The sequence below is a fragment of the Podarcis tiliguerta genome (assembly GCF_965153285.1).
Source record: "Podarcis tiliguerta genome assembly, chromosome: 1".
NCBI classification, from domain to species: domain Eukaryota; kingdom Metazoa; phylum Chordata; class Lepidosauria; order Squamata; family Lacertidae; genus Podarcis; species Podarcis tiliguerta.
The window spans coordinates 76235627-76253316 of NC_139534.1; the positions used below are offsets into that span (position 1 = coordinate 76235627).

General features: G+C 40.9%; 1 protein-coding gene across 4 annotated transcripts in view; it reads right to left on the reverse strand.

Annotated features, from left to right (window-relative positions):
- Positions 1-17690, reverse strand: part of NELL1 (neural EGFL like 1) — a 356446-nt gene that overhangs the window by 262023 nt on the left and 76733 nt on the right. For all 4 annotated transcript variants that reach the window (XM_083430920.1, XM_083430921.1, XM_083430923.1 and 1 more), the window contains exon 4: positions 15250-15420. In XM_083430920.1, coding sequence (XP_083287046.1) covers positions 15250-15420 — 171 coding nt within the window. The remainder of the gene's footprint in view (positions 1-15249; positions 15421-17690) is intronic.

A 17690-nucleotide genomic window follows, 5' to 3' on the forward strand; every position in this document is an offset into this window, starting at 1 on the left:
TCTCGTTCTCTCTATTACACACAAACACACACACACACACACACACAGAGAGAGAGAGAGAGAGAGAGATCAGCAGAACCTTTTTTAAAAAAAAAAAAAAAAAGCCAAAATGTAAAGATTCTCAGTTCAACAACTGATCAGAGTTAAATAAGTGTTAAATAGTCCAGAATTGCTTTCTTTTTTAAATTAAAAAAGTGTTTTTAATGAATTACCTGTGCTTCTGGAAAACACATTGTAAACCACAGAAAACCGTCCATACTCAGAGTAGTATAAATCACAGATAATGAAAAAAACCAAAGGACCTTCTTCATCATGCCCAGCATGTAAATATTCCAGAGTCATCTGGGCTTCTATTTTTGAATATAATCTGAGCTACACTGCCTTCTTAGTCTATTGCAGCATGATAATTACATTCTTATACACGATATTTTGTTTTTAAAGAAATCTTTGTGCTATAATGTACTTAAATTCAGGCTGAAGTTCTGTTAGAACAAAGCAAATAATATATGTGTTCCATCCATATAATGGCTATACTCCAATGACTCACTTAGTATGCTTGTCAAGCATGTATTTTTTGCCAAGACTCGGTGAGATAAAAGGCAAATGATGTGGTCCAGGGGAGACATAGGTTAGGTCCAAAAACATAGCCAGAGCCAGGCAATGGTAGAGTTTGGGGGCATACAGATAAAAATAAAAGGGACAAGAGACACGAGATATGGTGTCCTGAGCCCACCCAGCCAAGGAAAGCAGATAGTTAATTTTTTATTGACAAGGATACACATGTGCATACACGCTTCTTGTGTCTAGGCAGTTATTCCCAGGTCCATGACCTATGAAGCAGTTGCAGTAACAGGGGTACTACACACCCCACCAGCTTATATACCCTCCTCTAACAGGGTGTGCAGATGTAACCTGAGGCTTCTCCTACATGGAAGTTGTCACTGCTCTTTCCTCTTTAAGCCCTTCTTGGCTAGGAGACAGAAGGACAGGGAATGGTGGGGATTTAGCTGATTCCCCCTTCACCTGGGCAGCCTCTTCCTCTGCTTCTGATGCATCCTGTGTCCACCCCTCAGGCCCTGACCAATTCAACCTGTCCTCCTTCTCCTTCCATGGCTCCTGCCTTGTGAGGGACACCAAATCCCAAAAATCACTGGTCTATTCTCCTGGATCAGCCCCTGACGGCCTTATTCCACCACACACTCGTGAAAGCCCTGCCAGGTCCCTGACATCTGGTCCAAAATAGACAGGTAAGTCAATTCTAGAGGCAATAGAGGTGAAGCAGACAGGGTTGAGTTTTACAGACATCAGAGCCAGGCTAGGACAATTATTACATAAGACCAGAGTGCCCCTATTGGTTTCCCTGATTTCTCTGGGCTGATCAAGTCTCATGCTTACTAGACTTGAACTGCAGAGCAGCAAAATTCAGGTCATCAGTTTCCTCTATCTTCAAACTGTCTTAATGGCATAAAGAGTGACAAGCTCCCCCCCCCATACCCTCAGTTGGGGTGGGTGGGAGGAAGACCTGCATTTCCAGATATTTTGAACCATACATCACTCCCCTCTCCCTAAACTGTGTAGCTAACTCAATGAGACAAAGTTCAGCACACTTCCAACCCTGGTTTATCTGAAGACACAAAAACAGCATATTGCACATAGCAAATTGAGCAGCACTTCCCAAAAAGCTCTTCCCCACGGTAATCAGTATACTCCCTGAAGCTTGAAATTTGATTAACCATGAAATTTGTTTCATCGTAAAATTCACAAATTAGTGAAGAGCTCATGATACAACTTTTAATATGGATTTTCGTGAAACTGATATTTCTATCCTATTTGAAACTGTTTTTTATCCACCTAATTCTATGCAATATTTCAGCATCCTTCTCCATTTGTTATGGCAACTTAACAGAAACTTAACCTGTGCTTGTTTCTAGCAGTGTGATGAGGAAAGAAATACTTCATAATATTTTACTGATTTTCAATTTCAAGTAACAAAACACACCCATACAAAGAATACATACAGTAGTTTAGTGTTGCAGAGAAAAGAGAGAGAAATAGTGCCTGATGGTTGTAGTTTTAGATATTTCAAGAAAAGCAATAAAAGGAATGTGTTTCTCCATAACGCTCCATGAGTCGATGAAGGGTGAAAACCATGTTTATTGTCTTAACAAAGGCAATACAGTGGTACCTTGGTAGTCAAACGGCTTGGCTCCCAAACAAATCGGCTCCGGAATGCCGCAAACCCAGAAATGAGTGTTCTGGTTTGCAAACTTTTTCCAGAAGCTGAACATCTGAAGCAGCATCCGCTTGAGTGCAGGAAGCTCCTGCAGCAATAAGAAGCTGCGTCTTGGTTTTTGAACCGTTTCTGGGTCAAATGGACTCCTGGAACAGATTAAATTTGAGGACCTAGGTACTACTGGTAAAGAATATCATGTTGTATAAAAGGTGTTAAGTCTTTCCTCTCTCAGATTGATATTCCTTTTGTGAAATGGTTAATTTTTCCATAAGCACCATGTCCCATACTTGCGAAATCCAGGCTTCAAAAAGATTTGCATTTAAAGTTTTATGCAATCCCAAATCTAGCTGCAGTTAATAAATGGAGGGTGTTTGTTGGTTGTGTTCTTAATGTGAGAATTTAAATAAGATAGTATGGCTAATTTGGGGTTTAGTCAGAGCAATTGTCCCTATCATTTGATTGTTTGAACATCTTATTCCCAAAAGGGAATAATTTCTTGGCAAAACCACCACTAGAGAGTCAGGTAAATTGCATTCCCATCAGCAACGTTTTGATGTAATTCATTGATGATGATGATGATGATGATGATGATTTGTATACTCGCAGGTCTCAGGGCAGTTACAACATAAAATCACAATACAAAAACACAAAATACATATATAGTTGGGATACGTTTCCCCTTCCCAGTGGTCATTCAAAATGCTGGAGTCCTTATATTTGGGCTTGTTTAGAAAGTGTATAATCTGGTATATCTCTAACCAATCATGTGGTATATATATAATGTTTATTTCTGGAGCTGTCTTGAGTTTATATAATCCCATTGTTTCCCACCTAGCAAATGAGCCTGATTTGGCTGCTGTGCGAAATGAAGAGTGTTGAGTTATTGGGACTAAAGGGGAATCAAAAGGTCAAAGTTTCAGTCTCCGTTCCTTCCATATGGTCAAATCTGATTTTAGAAAGGGGTTAATAATGTCTTCTAGTGTCTTGTTGTACACTTTCTAATAAGGGGGTGGGCACATAAAGAATTGACCGCTATCATCCTCCACTTTTAACCATGGGACCTGGTCTAAGCCTTGTAAAACCAAAAGGATATTGGGCAAGTTAGCTGAGTCTTTATACCATTTTAGGTTAGGTATCACTATACCTCCTTTTTTCTTGACCCTATAAAGGGTTTTATGAGGTAGCCAAGGTCTCTTGCAGAGATTCTGGTAGATGTTTATCGTTGAATTTTCTATTATGATGTTTTCCAGTGTCCTGAACTTTTGAAATACTGTAAGTCATTTTTAATGAAGAAGGAGCTAAAGCGAATGATAATGGGGACTGAACTCACCATTTTTATTTTTAGTTTAGTTTAGGACAGAGTGCTCTGCATATCCTTTCAATGGGGCCTCCTTGCCATCTGGAAGTATTTCCTTTATCTAGGTCTAAGAAGCCTCACACAGACTGATGTTTCCAAAGCCCTCTGTAGCCCCTTGAAGGCACAGATTCTGACAGCACCCCTGATCCTGAACATCCTTGAGCTAGATGTCAGATTGAGATCTCTCTCGATCTCTCTCTCTCTCTCTCCATCATCTGCCTATCTATATCTATCTATCTATCTATCTATCTATCTATCTATCTATCATCTATCATCTAGCTAGCTATCCATCTATCATCTATCTATCCTATCTATCTACAGTATTTTTTGCCCCATAGGATGCACCGGCCCATAAGGCGCACCTAGTTTTTTTTTGGGGGGGGAATAAAGGGGAAAAAATTATTTCCCCCCCCCCGGCACGGGGCTGGGGCGGGGGAAGCCTGAGCTTCCCCTGACCCCAGCCCCCAGAACAGGCAACTCTCCGCAAGCCGTGGGAGCCCAGCGCCGGGCTCCCACGGCTTGCGGAGAGCTGCGCGAAGCCTAGAGAGCGTGAGGGGTTGGTGCGCACCGACCCCTCTCGCTCTCCAGACTTCAGAGAAAGCCTGCATTTGCCCCATAGGATGCACACACATTTCCCCTTCATTTTTGGAGGGGGAAAAGTGTGTCCTATAGGGCAAAAAATACAGTAATCATAGTTCTGTCGCAGTTATGTACTTTTTATGTTGTAAGCTGCCTTGAGCATGGTTTGAACTGTTGAAAGGGAGCATACAAATAAAATTAATATGTAGCTGTGGGAAAGTCCATCCCCATGGTGCCATTCTTGCTTGAAGACCTGTCTGCCACCTTGGAAGAGGTGCTTCATGAAGGTTACAGACTGTCTCACCCCAGGACCACTGGAGAATTAAGATAATTTTAGAAGTAACAAACAAGACCCTCAGAATTATCTTCTACTTTTAAAGATGTAGGCTTAAGAACCACATCCAACTAAAATCCATGCAAGATGAGTGTCCTATTATTCATATATGAGACATATTCGCAAATTGTGAATATAGATTTAAATGGAAGCCCTCATTAGACAGAAAGATTCAGCCACTGCCTGAAGCAAACATATCACTTTAAAGCTGTTATTGATCATGATGAAACTAAACCACCCATATTCCCCTCTGGTATTGGACTATATGACCTCCTGTGTCAATGAATCCTAACCCCAGGCTATATATAATTTCAAACATCTCTCCCTCCTGCCCTCCCTCAATCAGTTCTAATTTTTAGACTGCAATCCTTAACAACTTGCCAGGGTGTCCTATTGAACTATATGGGTTTTAGTTTTTGAGTGGACATGTAAAAGGACTGCACTGTTAAGACAGCAAAATGCATCCTGAAGTCTATTTGCATTTTTCTCCAATCATATTTTGTGTTTATTGCTTCTCTGTTTCTGGGACATCATAGAAACACAAAGGGGAATGTGTAATATGAATTTCCTTGAAGGAAAGAATCATTTTAGTGCTTTGCTATCGGTTTGCTAAAACCTCAGCATCAACCATTAAAAAGCATCTTGTGTTTTGAGAATTCATTACCACTTTAGTCTAACATCTAAATTTATGCTGCTACAGTGTAAAAGCCAAATACATAATATTTGAGGGTGGGATAATGCATCTACTTCCACACTTTAGTAAGTGACTGAATTGCTCGTGTGAGCCTTGCTAGGTTTGATTCAAAATTATTCTCTCTGTCATTATGCATCCTTTCTCCCTCTGCCACATTAGCTGCATACAAATAAGATTAATACAAAACGTCACAAGTAAAGCATAATGCAATATTATCTCTGTTCCGTCAAAGGCATAAACCTGTCTATCAGTATCTTTTCTGCTCCACACTGAAAAGCTTTGCAACATCCTGCATCTTAAACTACAGCCGTCGGGTCTCTATCAAGAGGAAACTACAGGCACTGTCTGTCAGCTCTGAACAAAGAAAGCTGCCTTACACCAAATCTGACCAATGGTCCATCTAGCACAGTATTGTATACACTGACAGGAAGTGGCTCTCCAGGCTCTCAGACAGCTGTCTTTCTCAGCTGTACCTGGAAAGGCTGAGGATAGAACCTGTGATCATGTGCTTGCAAAGCATGTGCTCTACAACCGAGCTGCTGAGAATCCAGTAAGCAAAGCACAAGTCCCCCTCTAATAAATTGGATTAAATGTCAGAGCGGATCCATAGGAGCCTCGGTCAGAATCACAGAACCGTAGAGTTGGAAAGGACCACAAGGGTCATCTAGTCCAATCCCCTGCAATGCAGAAATCTTTTGCCCAATGTGAGGCTTGAACTCATGACCCTGATATTAAGAGTCTCGTGCTCTACTGACTGAGGTAACGAGGAGATTGCAGTCCAGAATCTCAGTCTGTAGGAGTAGGACAGAATGCAGGAAACTAGAAAGAAGGCTCCCATATCATGAACATAAGGTCCTAGCACCATTCTACACAATTACATTACTGAGGTGTGCATATTAAAGGTAAAGGGACCCCTGACCATTAGGTCCAGTCATGGCCGACTCTGGAGTTGTGGCGCTCATCTCACTTGATTGGCCGAGGGAGCCAGCGTACTGCTTCCGGGTCATGTGGCCAGCATGACTAAGCTGCTTCTGGTGAACCAGAGCAGCACATGGAAACATCATTTACCTTTCTGCCGGAGCGGTACCTATTTATCTACTTGCACTTTGACATGCTTTCGAACTGCTAGGTGGGCAGGGGCAGGGACCGAGCAACGGGAGCTCACCCCATCACGGGGATTCAAACTGCCAACCTTCTGATCGGCAAGTCCTAGGCTCTGTGGTTTAACTCACAGCGGCACACGTATCCCTGGTGTGCATATTAGATTTCTGGAATTCAAGAAAAGGATTTTCCCCATGTTTAAAATCCCCTACATGTAGTGAACAGCTTCCGCATAGCCTCCCACCCCCCCTATTCTGCCACCCTGAAATACTCATTTCCAATATACTGGGAGCTTTTTGTTATATGAGGGTTAGGGTTAGGATGTTACATTTCAATCTATCAAGTATTTACTTACTTACTTACTTACTTACTTACTTACTATACTGCCCTTCATCTGAGGATCACAAGGTGGTTTACAGTACAAAAACACAAAAATAACTTAACATAACAACAAAGACAGCAAGAACACATACACCCAAAGTAGATATGCATTGGATGTCAAATGTTTATCATTATTTACCATCTGAGGGAGTACCCTGCAACTAAGCACAAGCTTTAGAAAGCTTAGCAAGGAGAAATCTACAACAGGCAAACATTTGGCAGTTTGCTCAAATGTATCAAATTCATTGTGCTTGCTCATCCCGAAATCTATCATCTTAACTGCCTAGAACAATTCATTCCATTACACAATGCTGCAAATGTATCACACAGGGAGCCAACAATCACCACGACAATAGAGGCAACCATTATAACATCCCAGTCTTGTAAATCAGTTGACTGCAATATACAACTCTCCATTCATACACAGAATGCCTGTGACAAAACAAGGAATATAGTCACACACAGCATGTATCCTAGCCTTCTTTCAACCACTGAGCTTCATAATCAAGCTACATCAAGGCATGACTTGTTTACTGCATCACTGTTATTCTGGAGAAATACAACGGTTACAAAATATATTAACAAACAATGGCAGTAATTTCACATAGCCAAGGACCTAACCTAAATAGCATTAATCCAAGAAGCACCCAAATGGCAAAACTACTGTAAGTCTTAAGTACCACTTCTTTCCTTCCGGTGTGGTTAGGTGCTAAGTATTTATAAAATTGAAATGTCCAAGTGTATACAGTATCTTTGCAAGCAAGGAGGAAGGGGACAACCTGGCCAAACCCTCCTGACCACATTGGCAATGCCCGTGTGACCTCATAGTGGCCCTTTCAGGTGTCATAGGCACCAGCAGCCTCTGGCTAGGGGACTCAAAAGATGGAAGTGGGTCCTCTGAATATATCAATGATGACTGAGAGATTCCACATATAGCCAGGGCTAATATAGACACTTTGGGTGTTTCAAAGCAGGTGAACAATACTATGATACATAATACTATGAAACAGCAAGGGACTTCTTAATGGATTTCAATTACGTTTTTCTATAAGTTATATATCTTCAAATGCTATGCAATTTCCTAAATATATATTTCCCTTTTGAACACTATTTCACAGTTCCAGTAACTGATCTGAATTTGATATGAAGTATTAGATCCCAAGGGACGCGGGTGGCGCTGTGAGTTAAACCACAGAGCCTAGGACTTGCCGATCAGAAGGTCGGCGGTTTGAATCCCCGCGATGGGGTGAGCTCCCGTTGCTCAGTCCCTGCTCCTGCCCACCTAGCAGTTCGAAAGCACGTCAAAGTGCAAGTAGATAAATAGGTACCAGAAGCGGCCACATGACCCAGAAGCTGTATGCCGGCTCCCTCGGCTAATAAAGTGAGATGAGCGCCGCAACCCCAGAGTCGGTCATGACTGGACCTACTGGTCAGGGGTCCCTTTACCTTTACCTTATTAGGTCCCAAAGCACTGAGCAGAGGTTTTACTTACGTATATAAATGTGAACATCTATATAACTTCCTAATCTAAAATTTTGAGGAAGCATTACAGTACTAGTGTGTTCAAGTCCCAAAGAATTTGTCACACGTTTCTTGGAGAATTTTATTTTACTGAATGTAAGATTATCTGCATTTAGCTGAACATTTCCCCTTCTGTTACTCTTCAGACATCAACTGGACATTTGCTAATGCCAATAATAATAACAACATTGCTTTTGGTTTTTAATCAAGAACACTTATTGGTGTTGGTCATCTTTGAGTTACACCTGAAATTATTTAACTAAGACTTTTGAATTGCCATTGGGAAGAGCAATTTTAGGACATAGAAGAACAGATGTTAAAGTGACTAACATATGGACAAATGCATTTCCTTGGATACATTTTATTGAACCCCACACTTTTGTTAGTCACATCTCATTACAGCATAGTTAAATTATGACAACATGTTCAAGAAGACTCATTTTTTTAGCCTAGAATGCCACTAATCTTTCAAGTAGCTTCTCTTTGCATATTTAAGCATTAAAATTACAATTTTACACCACATTTGAATGCCTGAGGTCAATGACTAATCAGCATTCAGGTGTTGAAAGTGATACTACGAATTAGTATACTGCATATGGAACAGTTTGGAAAGCATAAATATGGATTGGGGGCATTTGGTTGGCCAGTTTCTACTCATTGTGACTTTTGAATTACTGCTGTTTTGTAATTCAGCTGTGACTTTACTAATTGTATTATTTTATTGTTGATTTTATATTTTACTGTATTCTTTGTACACTGTCCTGAAAGCCTTGGTTAACAGATGGCCTAAAGTACAGGGTGATTCATAATGAAGTATACAGTTTCCATTTATAGTAAATGGAAATTGTATACTTCATTATTAATCACCCTGTATATATTATCAAGATTGAAGGGCAGTCTAAAAATATAAGTAAATGACGATCCCAGGTTTAGCTTTAATAATAAGCCAGAACTGCATACATTGTTGACAGCTGCTCACATCAGGAAAGGAACAACTGGGCAGCATACACTAGCACACTGCTCAATGTCAACAAGACATCTACGGTGGCTTATTATGAAGTGTGAACAAGGCCAATATGGCATAAAACACACTAATGGTTCAAAAAAAGTGAAAAAAGAATAACATTCACATTCAGTAGAAAATTTCACCTCTTCCCCTGCAATGACAGCTCAAGGCAAAATTTAATAGAGATCACCTATTTTGCATTAGTGCGCAACCCCAGAGTCATCCGTGACTAGACCTAATGGTCAGGGGCACCTTTACCTTTACCTTTACATTTTGTATTAGCACCACTCATGTTAAAAAGACAACCAACTTATCTTGCTAAATGTAACACTGCCATAGATAAGAATGGTTGTGTGTCGAGGTCCGCAAGCCACCCCAAATAAACTCACACTTCACACATCAATTTTGTTTAAGGTTTTTGGCCACAACTTTATTTAAATACACACAAGTGAGTGGTTGCTTAGGCATTGGTTACAACTATATGTCCTTGCCCCAGGGACAGAACTGACTTCGGGATTCCAGCGGAAGCCAGTCACGGAAAACAATATTGGGGAGAAATGAAGCTGGACATCAGTCCCTCACTTCTCACCTGCATGCTCCCGGGGGCTTGCACGGCCCAAGTCCAATGCCAGGGACTTGGAGGAAAGGATGGCAAGCCCCTGGATTCCTTTAATGGAATTCCCTTGCAGCAGCACCATTGGAGGGGTAGGCATTTATCCCTCCACTAACCAATTTTAACCAATGCCTAACCACCAACCTTACAAGCTGTGACGATTTGCTACGCAGTAGGCAAAAACCAAATGGCACCAGCCAATTAGCCAAATGGACAAAATTCCTACCAGGCCCCTGCCCCAAAAGCAGGCAACCCCATGACAGGCATAGCAAGATCAAAGAAAGACCCCCCCCCCCAATTCAAGGCTGCGTGTCCAGTATTTAAAATCTTTGACCCCTCTTACAAATTAGCAACAACAAATTCTCCCCCAAGACTCAAAATACCCAATCACTGCCTGTAGCCATTCAAACGTAACTGCCCAGCAACAGTGGGGTGGCCTTCTAGCCCCCACCACAACACGTGCTCTCTGATAGGGAGAACACGCTTTGTAGCTCCTCCTTAACACCCCTTGTAAACTGAGGGAGACTACAAACTTCAGCAACTATTTTTTCTCACACTCCAGCATTTTCTTCACCTGAACTGAATGAGCAATTAAAAGGGAAAGCAGTGAACACCACTAAAGGATGCAAAACCCACAAGTCTACCAACTAAAACAGCATTTCTTTCTCCTGTGACTTAATTTGCTCAAAGAAGCTCAGAAAACCACTGCCTTTCATTAAACATTCAGAACTCATCTCCAAGCCTAAGATGCTACTAAGCCATCGTAAAATGGCAAAATTGATATGTGAAATCTGCCCTCCCTAATACTGGATTCCACATGTACTTTCAAGTGCAGCCTTCCACCCACTGAAGATTAGGAAAGCTCAGATACTTTGGCAGCTCTTGACAGTACTCCTGGTTGCCATGCCCTTTGTAAGGCACTGCTAATCACTTTCACAGCCTTAAGAAATTGACTGAAGTGTCAGCAGAAGACTTGGATGGAAAAAATTAAGAAAATGTTCAGTTCTCTTTTGTATACAAAAGTTTAGATAAGAAGTTATTTTTTAAAAAGCAGTATATTAGCAGAATGTGCTATTTAACTGGCTCAGGGTGGCAATTGATATAACTATCCTGATTTGTGTAGGTACCTTTGCTGCTTCAGGTCTTTCTGCATCACTTAAACAGCTGACCACTTTGCTATTTGAACTTGCTTCACTTTGACTTCAAAGTATGTTTCATTCTCTGTCCCCTAAACTTAGAAGCTGGGTCAAAGCAGCCAAACTCCTAGACTGACCTGCCCTTGGCCTGAAATGTGGTTGCACAAGTGTATCTACTATAGAGTGCCTGTGACATTATTAGTCAACTCTCACACATACACTCCACAACTCTCATGCTGCCTTGCTTTGCTTTGTTTACAAGTTAGGGGTTGGTTCAAGGCAAAGCACCACTCAAACATTTGGACCGAATATTTCAACATTGTCTTCAGAACTAGTATTGCAGAAGAGGATCAGGTAGAAGGGAATCAAGCCTGAAAATATCATTTGATAAGGACCTCTATTTCCTTTAATCTGAATCATTGGACCCAACATCCAGTGCTTTTAATCTGGTAAACATCCTGAAGGAATCCCCTTAGCCTAAGCTATTAGCAAATTGCAATCACCTATCTGGCATTTACCAACAGCCATATTGTGGTTATAACTTTAAAAGCCTAATTAGTCCATGAGCTAGTCACCAGAGAATAAGCTATTTGAAATTATTTCATTGAACTTTCTTATTGGAGGGGTATAAGCTTGAGCAAATAAAAAAATGCAGAAACCCTGTCTTTCACACAGAACAAAGGCACTGAAAAAACTACTGGACATAAGCATGTCAAAGAGGCTAAGACAACTGAGCTATCAATCAGCATTAGGAAAGAAGCAGTTCAGTTAATTATAGTCAAGACTCTAAGGAGGAAGGATCAAGTTCATTATCTTTTTTTTCCAGTGCCTCACATACAGCCCTTCAAGAAGTGTTTACAAGATGTCAGGATTTCTCTGCACCTGCCTTTCAGGTGTTTGCTACTGTATCTAGAAACACAAAGAGAAGGAAATTCAACTGAGAGGCTGGACGGACCTTTGCTTCAAAAGCTGTAATAGTAGTGTGGCACCAGAGGGCAAGCACCCTTCCTTCACTCCACGGAACTACCAAGTGTTACCAAGGGAGACAGCTTAGAAGTCAAGGAAGTGCTAAGTACATGGCTCTAGCATGAAAAAGTGTTATGATGCACCCATATACATATATGAACTATCAACTACAGCAGGGGTGCACAACCTGCGGCCCTCCAGATGTTTCTGGACTACAACTCCCATCAGCCCCAGCCAGCATAGCCGGTGATCAGGGATGATGGGAGGTGTAGCCCAACAACTTCTGGAGGGCTGCAGGTTGTGCACCCCTGAACTAGAGCATGCTCTAATTGGTGTTTAGTACCTGCCAAAAATTTCACTATCCCAGTCTAGAAAGGAGACTGCCAGGTCTAGGCTGGAGCCAAGAGCAATCCACAAACAAGTCAAAATCTGGAAGGTATATTCTTCTGCTCAGTGTTACTGATACCAGAAGGCTAAGCTACAAGGACTTCCCCCCTTCTCCCGCACCCCCAAAAAATTGGCTTGCAGGGCAGTTTGGAAAATCCCCTTGAAGAGCATGTGTGGGAGAAAAGGGATTGTTCCATCTGGCAAGCCTAAATGCTTGTCCTGATGGGAGGATTGCCTTAGTGTGATATTGAACTCCTCCCAATATGTTAAGGTTGAAATCCTCTACCCACTTACTTGTGAGCAAGCTACATTGAAATCAATGGGACTTACTTTAAAGTAGAAACATAAAGACTGAACTGTATCTACAGTAATTCCTCGTGCTTTCTATGATATAAGAAAGAGTGAGTGGATATAATTTTAAATAATTATAGGATTCACTCAACAGAAGGCCATGCTAACTGTTGCTTTCTTCACTCTTAAAAAGGTAAAGGTACCCCGGACAATTAAGTCCAGTCGCGAATGACTCTAGGGTTGTGGCACTCATCTCGCTTTATAGGCTGAGGGAGCCCGCACCTGTCTGCTTTCGCAGACAATATTTTCGGGTCATGTGGCCAGCATGCTTTTATTATGAATCAAATTCTGTGACGTTTAACTTGAGAACAACTCAAATTTAGCAGGCATCAACACTGAATTCCCTCCCCCAATATTTTGCTTCAAACTGTTCTGTTTAACCAGACTTTCCCTCAATTGTACCATTGGTATTTGAATTTATTAATCAGAAGTTTTATTTGAACTTTTTAATATATATTTTTGTCAACCACTTTTTATGATAAACAGTATACAAATGTATACAAATAAACAACTCCTTGTAAACCAATATGTACACATTTTAGGGCAAGAAAGGCATTCTAGGAAATGCCACTGAGAACAGCATATGCTTAAGTGCCCATTAGCAATCCTTTAAGCTCTTCAGCCAGAGAAAACAAGTGGAAATGTGTTTTTTTAAAATGCATGCTCTTCAAGCATATACCATATTTCAATGAAAATGCCCTTTGAATGTGTATTTTAGAGACATTGATGTTGTCCCATTACGTAAAGTAACTCTTAGGAGATGTGATGCATATTGGTCATGGAAAACGAATTTCTCATATATTATGGGCAAACAGTGCAGCACATCCTCTCTGGATTGTCAGCTACTGGGGGTGGGGTGTGAGGAATCCAAAAGGAAGCCATGCTAGTCTGCTACAGCAAGAACAGCAGAATCCCCCTGCACTTGGGCTAAGTGAGCTCCGGTTCATGAATGTCCGTGTAAAAATGGCGTGCTGTCAGAAAGTAGCTCAAGTCATAGTCCCCTGCATGATTACTGCCTAAAACAAGCTTACATGCAGAGCATTTTACAAAGAAAAATGCTGTAGGCAGCTGAGTTTGCAAGCTGGCTCTTTTGCCATTTATCTGTTGTGAGGTTACTGTATACATAAAAACAAAAATTTTGTACAATAAAATAAAAATTATGTTCAATATAAATATTGAATGTATGATGTTATCTACACTATGCAATACTTTTTTCAAATAATGTGCATTTCAAGCATGTAACCAAAATAAACGAATTCTATAATTTCCTATAACAATAAATGATTATATGTTCCTTGGTGCAGATATTTTCCCCAAATGTTTTTTTCAGTTAAAAATATTGTACCGCCTAGTGCTGGATCATATAGGCATGTAAAGGAATCTATCTTCTTACACAATTCATGACACAGAGAGAAAATATGAAAATGATAAATGAATATCCAGCACTTCAGCCATTGTTTTTCCTACAAGGTTTACCCTCAATCACATAACCATCACGTACAGACAAAATCACCTGATACAACCCATTCCTAAATACCTTAAATAAATTTTAAATGTGATAAATGTCATGTCATGGTCACTGGCCAGCCAATCCAACTAAAAACAGGCAACCCATGACAAATAAAATGCCAAATATCCCCATATGTTTTCCCCCAGATATTGTAGGCATTTCGTGATGTATGATTTATGCCAGTTCAACCAAGATTCTAAGAGGATGTAGTAAGTGTAACATAATGCTTTTAAAGTCTTTAATAGCTAATGCTTCAAGGTTATTCTCTGTTTTTGTTATGTCAGAATTATGATTTTAGGTGAGTTAAAAGACACTGGAATCAAAGTTGCTTTATACCTAACATCATTAAGTATTCTAGTGTAGAATCTTGTAGCCTTTGCAAGTTAGTTTCTAGTGAGGTTTGGGCTTGTAGATCTGGAACTGCATGTGTGCTTCCTTCTGCACCCTCAGCATCTGCTCAAGCTTATACATTAATAAATGAATAAATGTTACAATATCACAACGAGTCCCCATCCCCCCCCCCAATAAAGTAAGCCTGTATCTACTGTGAACATCTTACAGAATGGCAGAACAAATTGATGCAGAGAATTAGTAGGAGTTCTAAACAATTAAGGTATATCGCTCTTTTAGACGTTTATGTTTAGAAAAGATTTTAAAGATCCCCCCCCCCAAAGCACTAGATTACATTCAAAGAACTTTTTTAAAAAACAACAACACATAATACCTTCAAGCGATGGAGGTATACTGAGAAGCCTTTCTCACTCGGAAAGCTGTGGACAGCTCAGTGCAGTGCATTATATGTAATCAAGGCAAACATTGCTTGAGCACATATCTACAGAACGTGGAGATATATTCAATATCCTACCCGCTACCCCAAAATCAGCAATCAGCCTTTTGTTCATAATCACAGGCTTACTGTTTCATTCTAATGCTGTCTTCTGTCACATTCACTTTTCTCTGCAATTTTTTGTGGGGTTTTTTGGCACATACAGAACTTTATGGCAGATTTCATCAAATAATTAGTTTTAGTCTGAAGAGCAGGCAGATATTCAAGAGAAACGTGCAGAGAAGTAACTTTACCTATTGCAGTCGACATGAAGCAGGAGGTGGGATGCACTAAGTGATAACGCAATCTTATGCCACTGTCCATCTGCCAGCCGATACGGAAATACTTCTGTTCTTGACTTTCCATTAAATCTGTAGTGGTATCTTATTTCATCTCTCAGGCCACTGCTTTCCAGTTCAAAGTAACTGCATTTAAAAAGAAGAAGAATCAATTTCATTTTACCTGCCGTGCACTATTCAGTCATGTGTCCTGCGAATTAATGAAAACAATTGCTCTTGAAAATTACATTTATTATGATGCCTGTATGTTTATTTAAACATGCATGTGTATGTGTGTGTGATAATGCTAGCCACCCACCCAAAATACAGCCTCCAAATATAACATCTAGCCAGAATTAAGGCTAGGAATCAATCATGCACCGTTCAAAGCCATTCTCATTACAGACTAGAAATCTTATGCACCTGACAGAGTCTGCTCCCAGATTTGAGATGGCCCACAGAAAAGTGCCCCCTAGTGGTCATATCATGGTTAGGGTCACGCCATTTCCCCTCTCCCTCCCTTTCTCATTCAAACTGCCCCCTCCGCTGACACACCAGTTAGATATTTAAAAAGATGCCACTGGTTCAAAAAGAAGTTGATTTTTCTAAGCTTAATTGCTGCATGGGGTCACAGTTGAGCAGCAGAAGCTGTGAGTCAGTAGTTTCTCATCCTTGGTTTACTGAAATCTGTGACTGTAGCCAATGCCTCAGAGAGATGGGCATTCTGGGAAATGAGCGTAGGTATTTAGAGCTGCTCAGAATGGAAAGTTGAGATTGAGTTAAAAAGGGCTGAGAGCAGATGCCAGTACTGGGACCTTGGCAACTGCCCAAGGATGCCAGCAGTTGAAACATGCCCTGACACCTGGGTACTGAAGATTTTCCTTGGCAGCTATTAAAATACAGGGGGAGAGACCTTTAAAAGTTAACATTCGCAGCTTTGAAAGTGAGTTTTTGTTCATTCTATTCCCCCCCACCCACCTTTCTGACTTCAGTCTGCTTTCTTTATAACAAAAGTCTGGTAAACTTTTGACAAGGGAAAAACACATGGAATGCTGTGCAATATATATCAGTTACCATTTTTTCCACAAGAAAAAAATATTGACCCACACTGTGAAATGGAAAACCCTGACAGACTCGCTCATGCAATAAATTACTGACTAGGAATTTGTGCACAAATGCATGTCTGGCAAAAGAGAGAGAAAGGATAAAAAATGAGTTTGCATCATCTAACACACATAAAGTTTTAACTGCCATTAAATGTATCTAAGCAGCAAAACAAAGTATTTTAATATTAAATGAAATGTTTAAATTTAATATTGCAACTTGAAAATGAACTTGAAGAGAAGGCAAAAATAACCTAGAAACTCATGGCAGGAGCACGCCAGCATTAAATTGATGGAGTAAGTGAAGTTAACTCTTTATTAGAAGAAACAGGATCTGTTCAGGACTGCCAGGCCTAGTGAGCACAGCAACTCTTCTTCGGCAGGCCTTTCTCCTATGAGGCAGTTGTAGAGACTAAGGGTCCCCCCCTTCCCACAGCTACCTAAGTCTCCTCCTCTACCAGGTTCTTCCCAAGCAATCTGAGACTGTGACAGCATGCTCCTCCCACACATACCCCTCCTAGTCCTGGGAGACCATGGAAAGGGGGAGCTTATCAAAGCAGGAGGGGGAGACACCTTTGCTTCCTCACCTGGCTGACTCTTCTTTGTATCTTGGCCTCCCTCCTCTCCTGCTTCCGCTTCTGGGATTCTCTCTGCCACAGGCTCTCCCTGCTCTCTAAAACCTGTTATGTCTTCAGCTTCTGACACTTCCTCTTTCTAGTCTTTTCCCTCTTCTCGCTCTGACCACTCATGATTATCCCACCGCCAATCACTGGGCTCTGAGCCTTCTTCCCATGGGGGTTTCCCATCAGGTGCCTCCCACCATTCCTCTGTGTCCAGACAGGCCATGGCACTCATCAAAGCAAACCCAAACACAGTAATCCTACTACCCAGGGCATAGAAATGCATGCACCAAAAAAATGAAGATACATATCTGGAAAAGGTTCCGTTTTCTTGTTTAAGCAGAACACATCACTAAAGGGAAAAATAAACTGGGCTCTTAAGAGTGGCCAACGGTTTTCTGTCTAAAGATACCCTCTGTTTTAAGGAACATCGAGTCCAAGTCTGGTTTGATGATAACAAGGAAGATCAGGAGCCTTGAAGTTATGCATCAATAGTTAGGACCCATACAACAGAGAAGGCATACATGTCACCTGGACACAGACTTCCCCACTATATTGAGATGTATTGTATTTTTATTTAAACTACAGTAATGGCAGTGGTCAGAGGATTGGAAAAGATCAGTCTACATCCCAATCCCAAAGAAGGGCAGTGCCAAAGAATGCTCCAACTACTGCACAACTGCACTCATTTCAC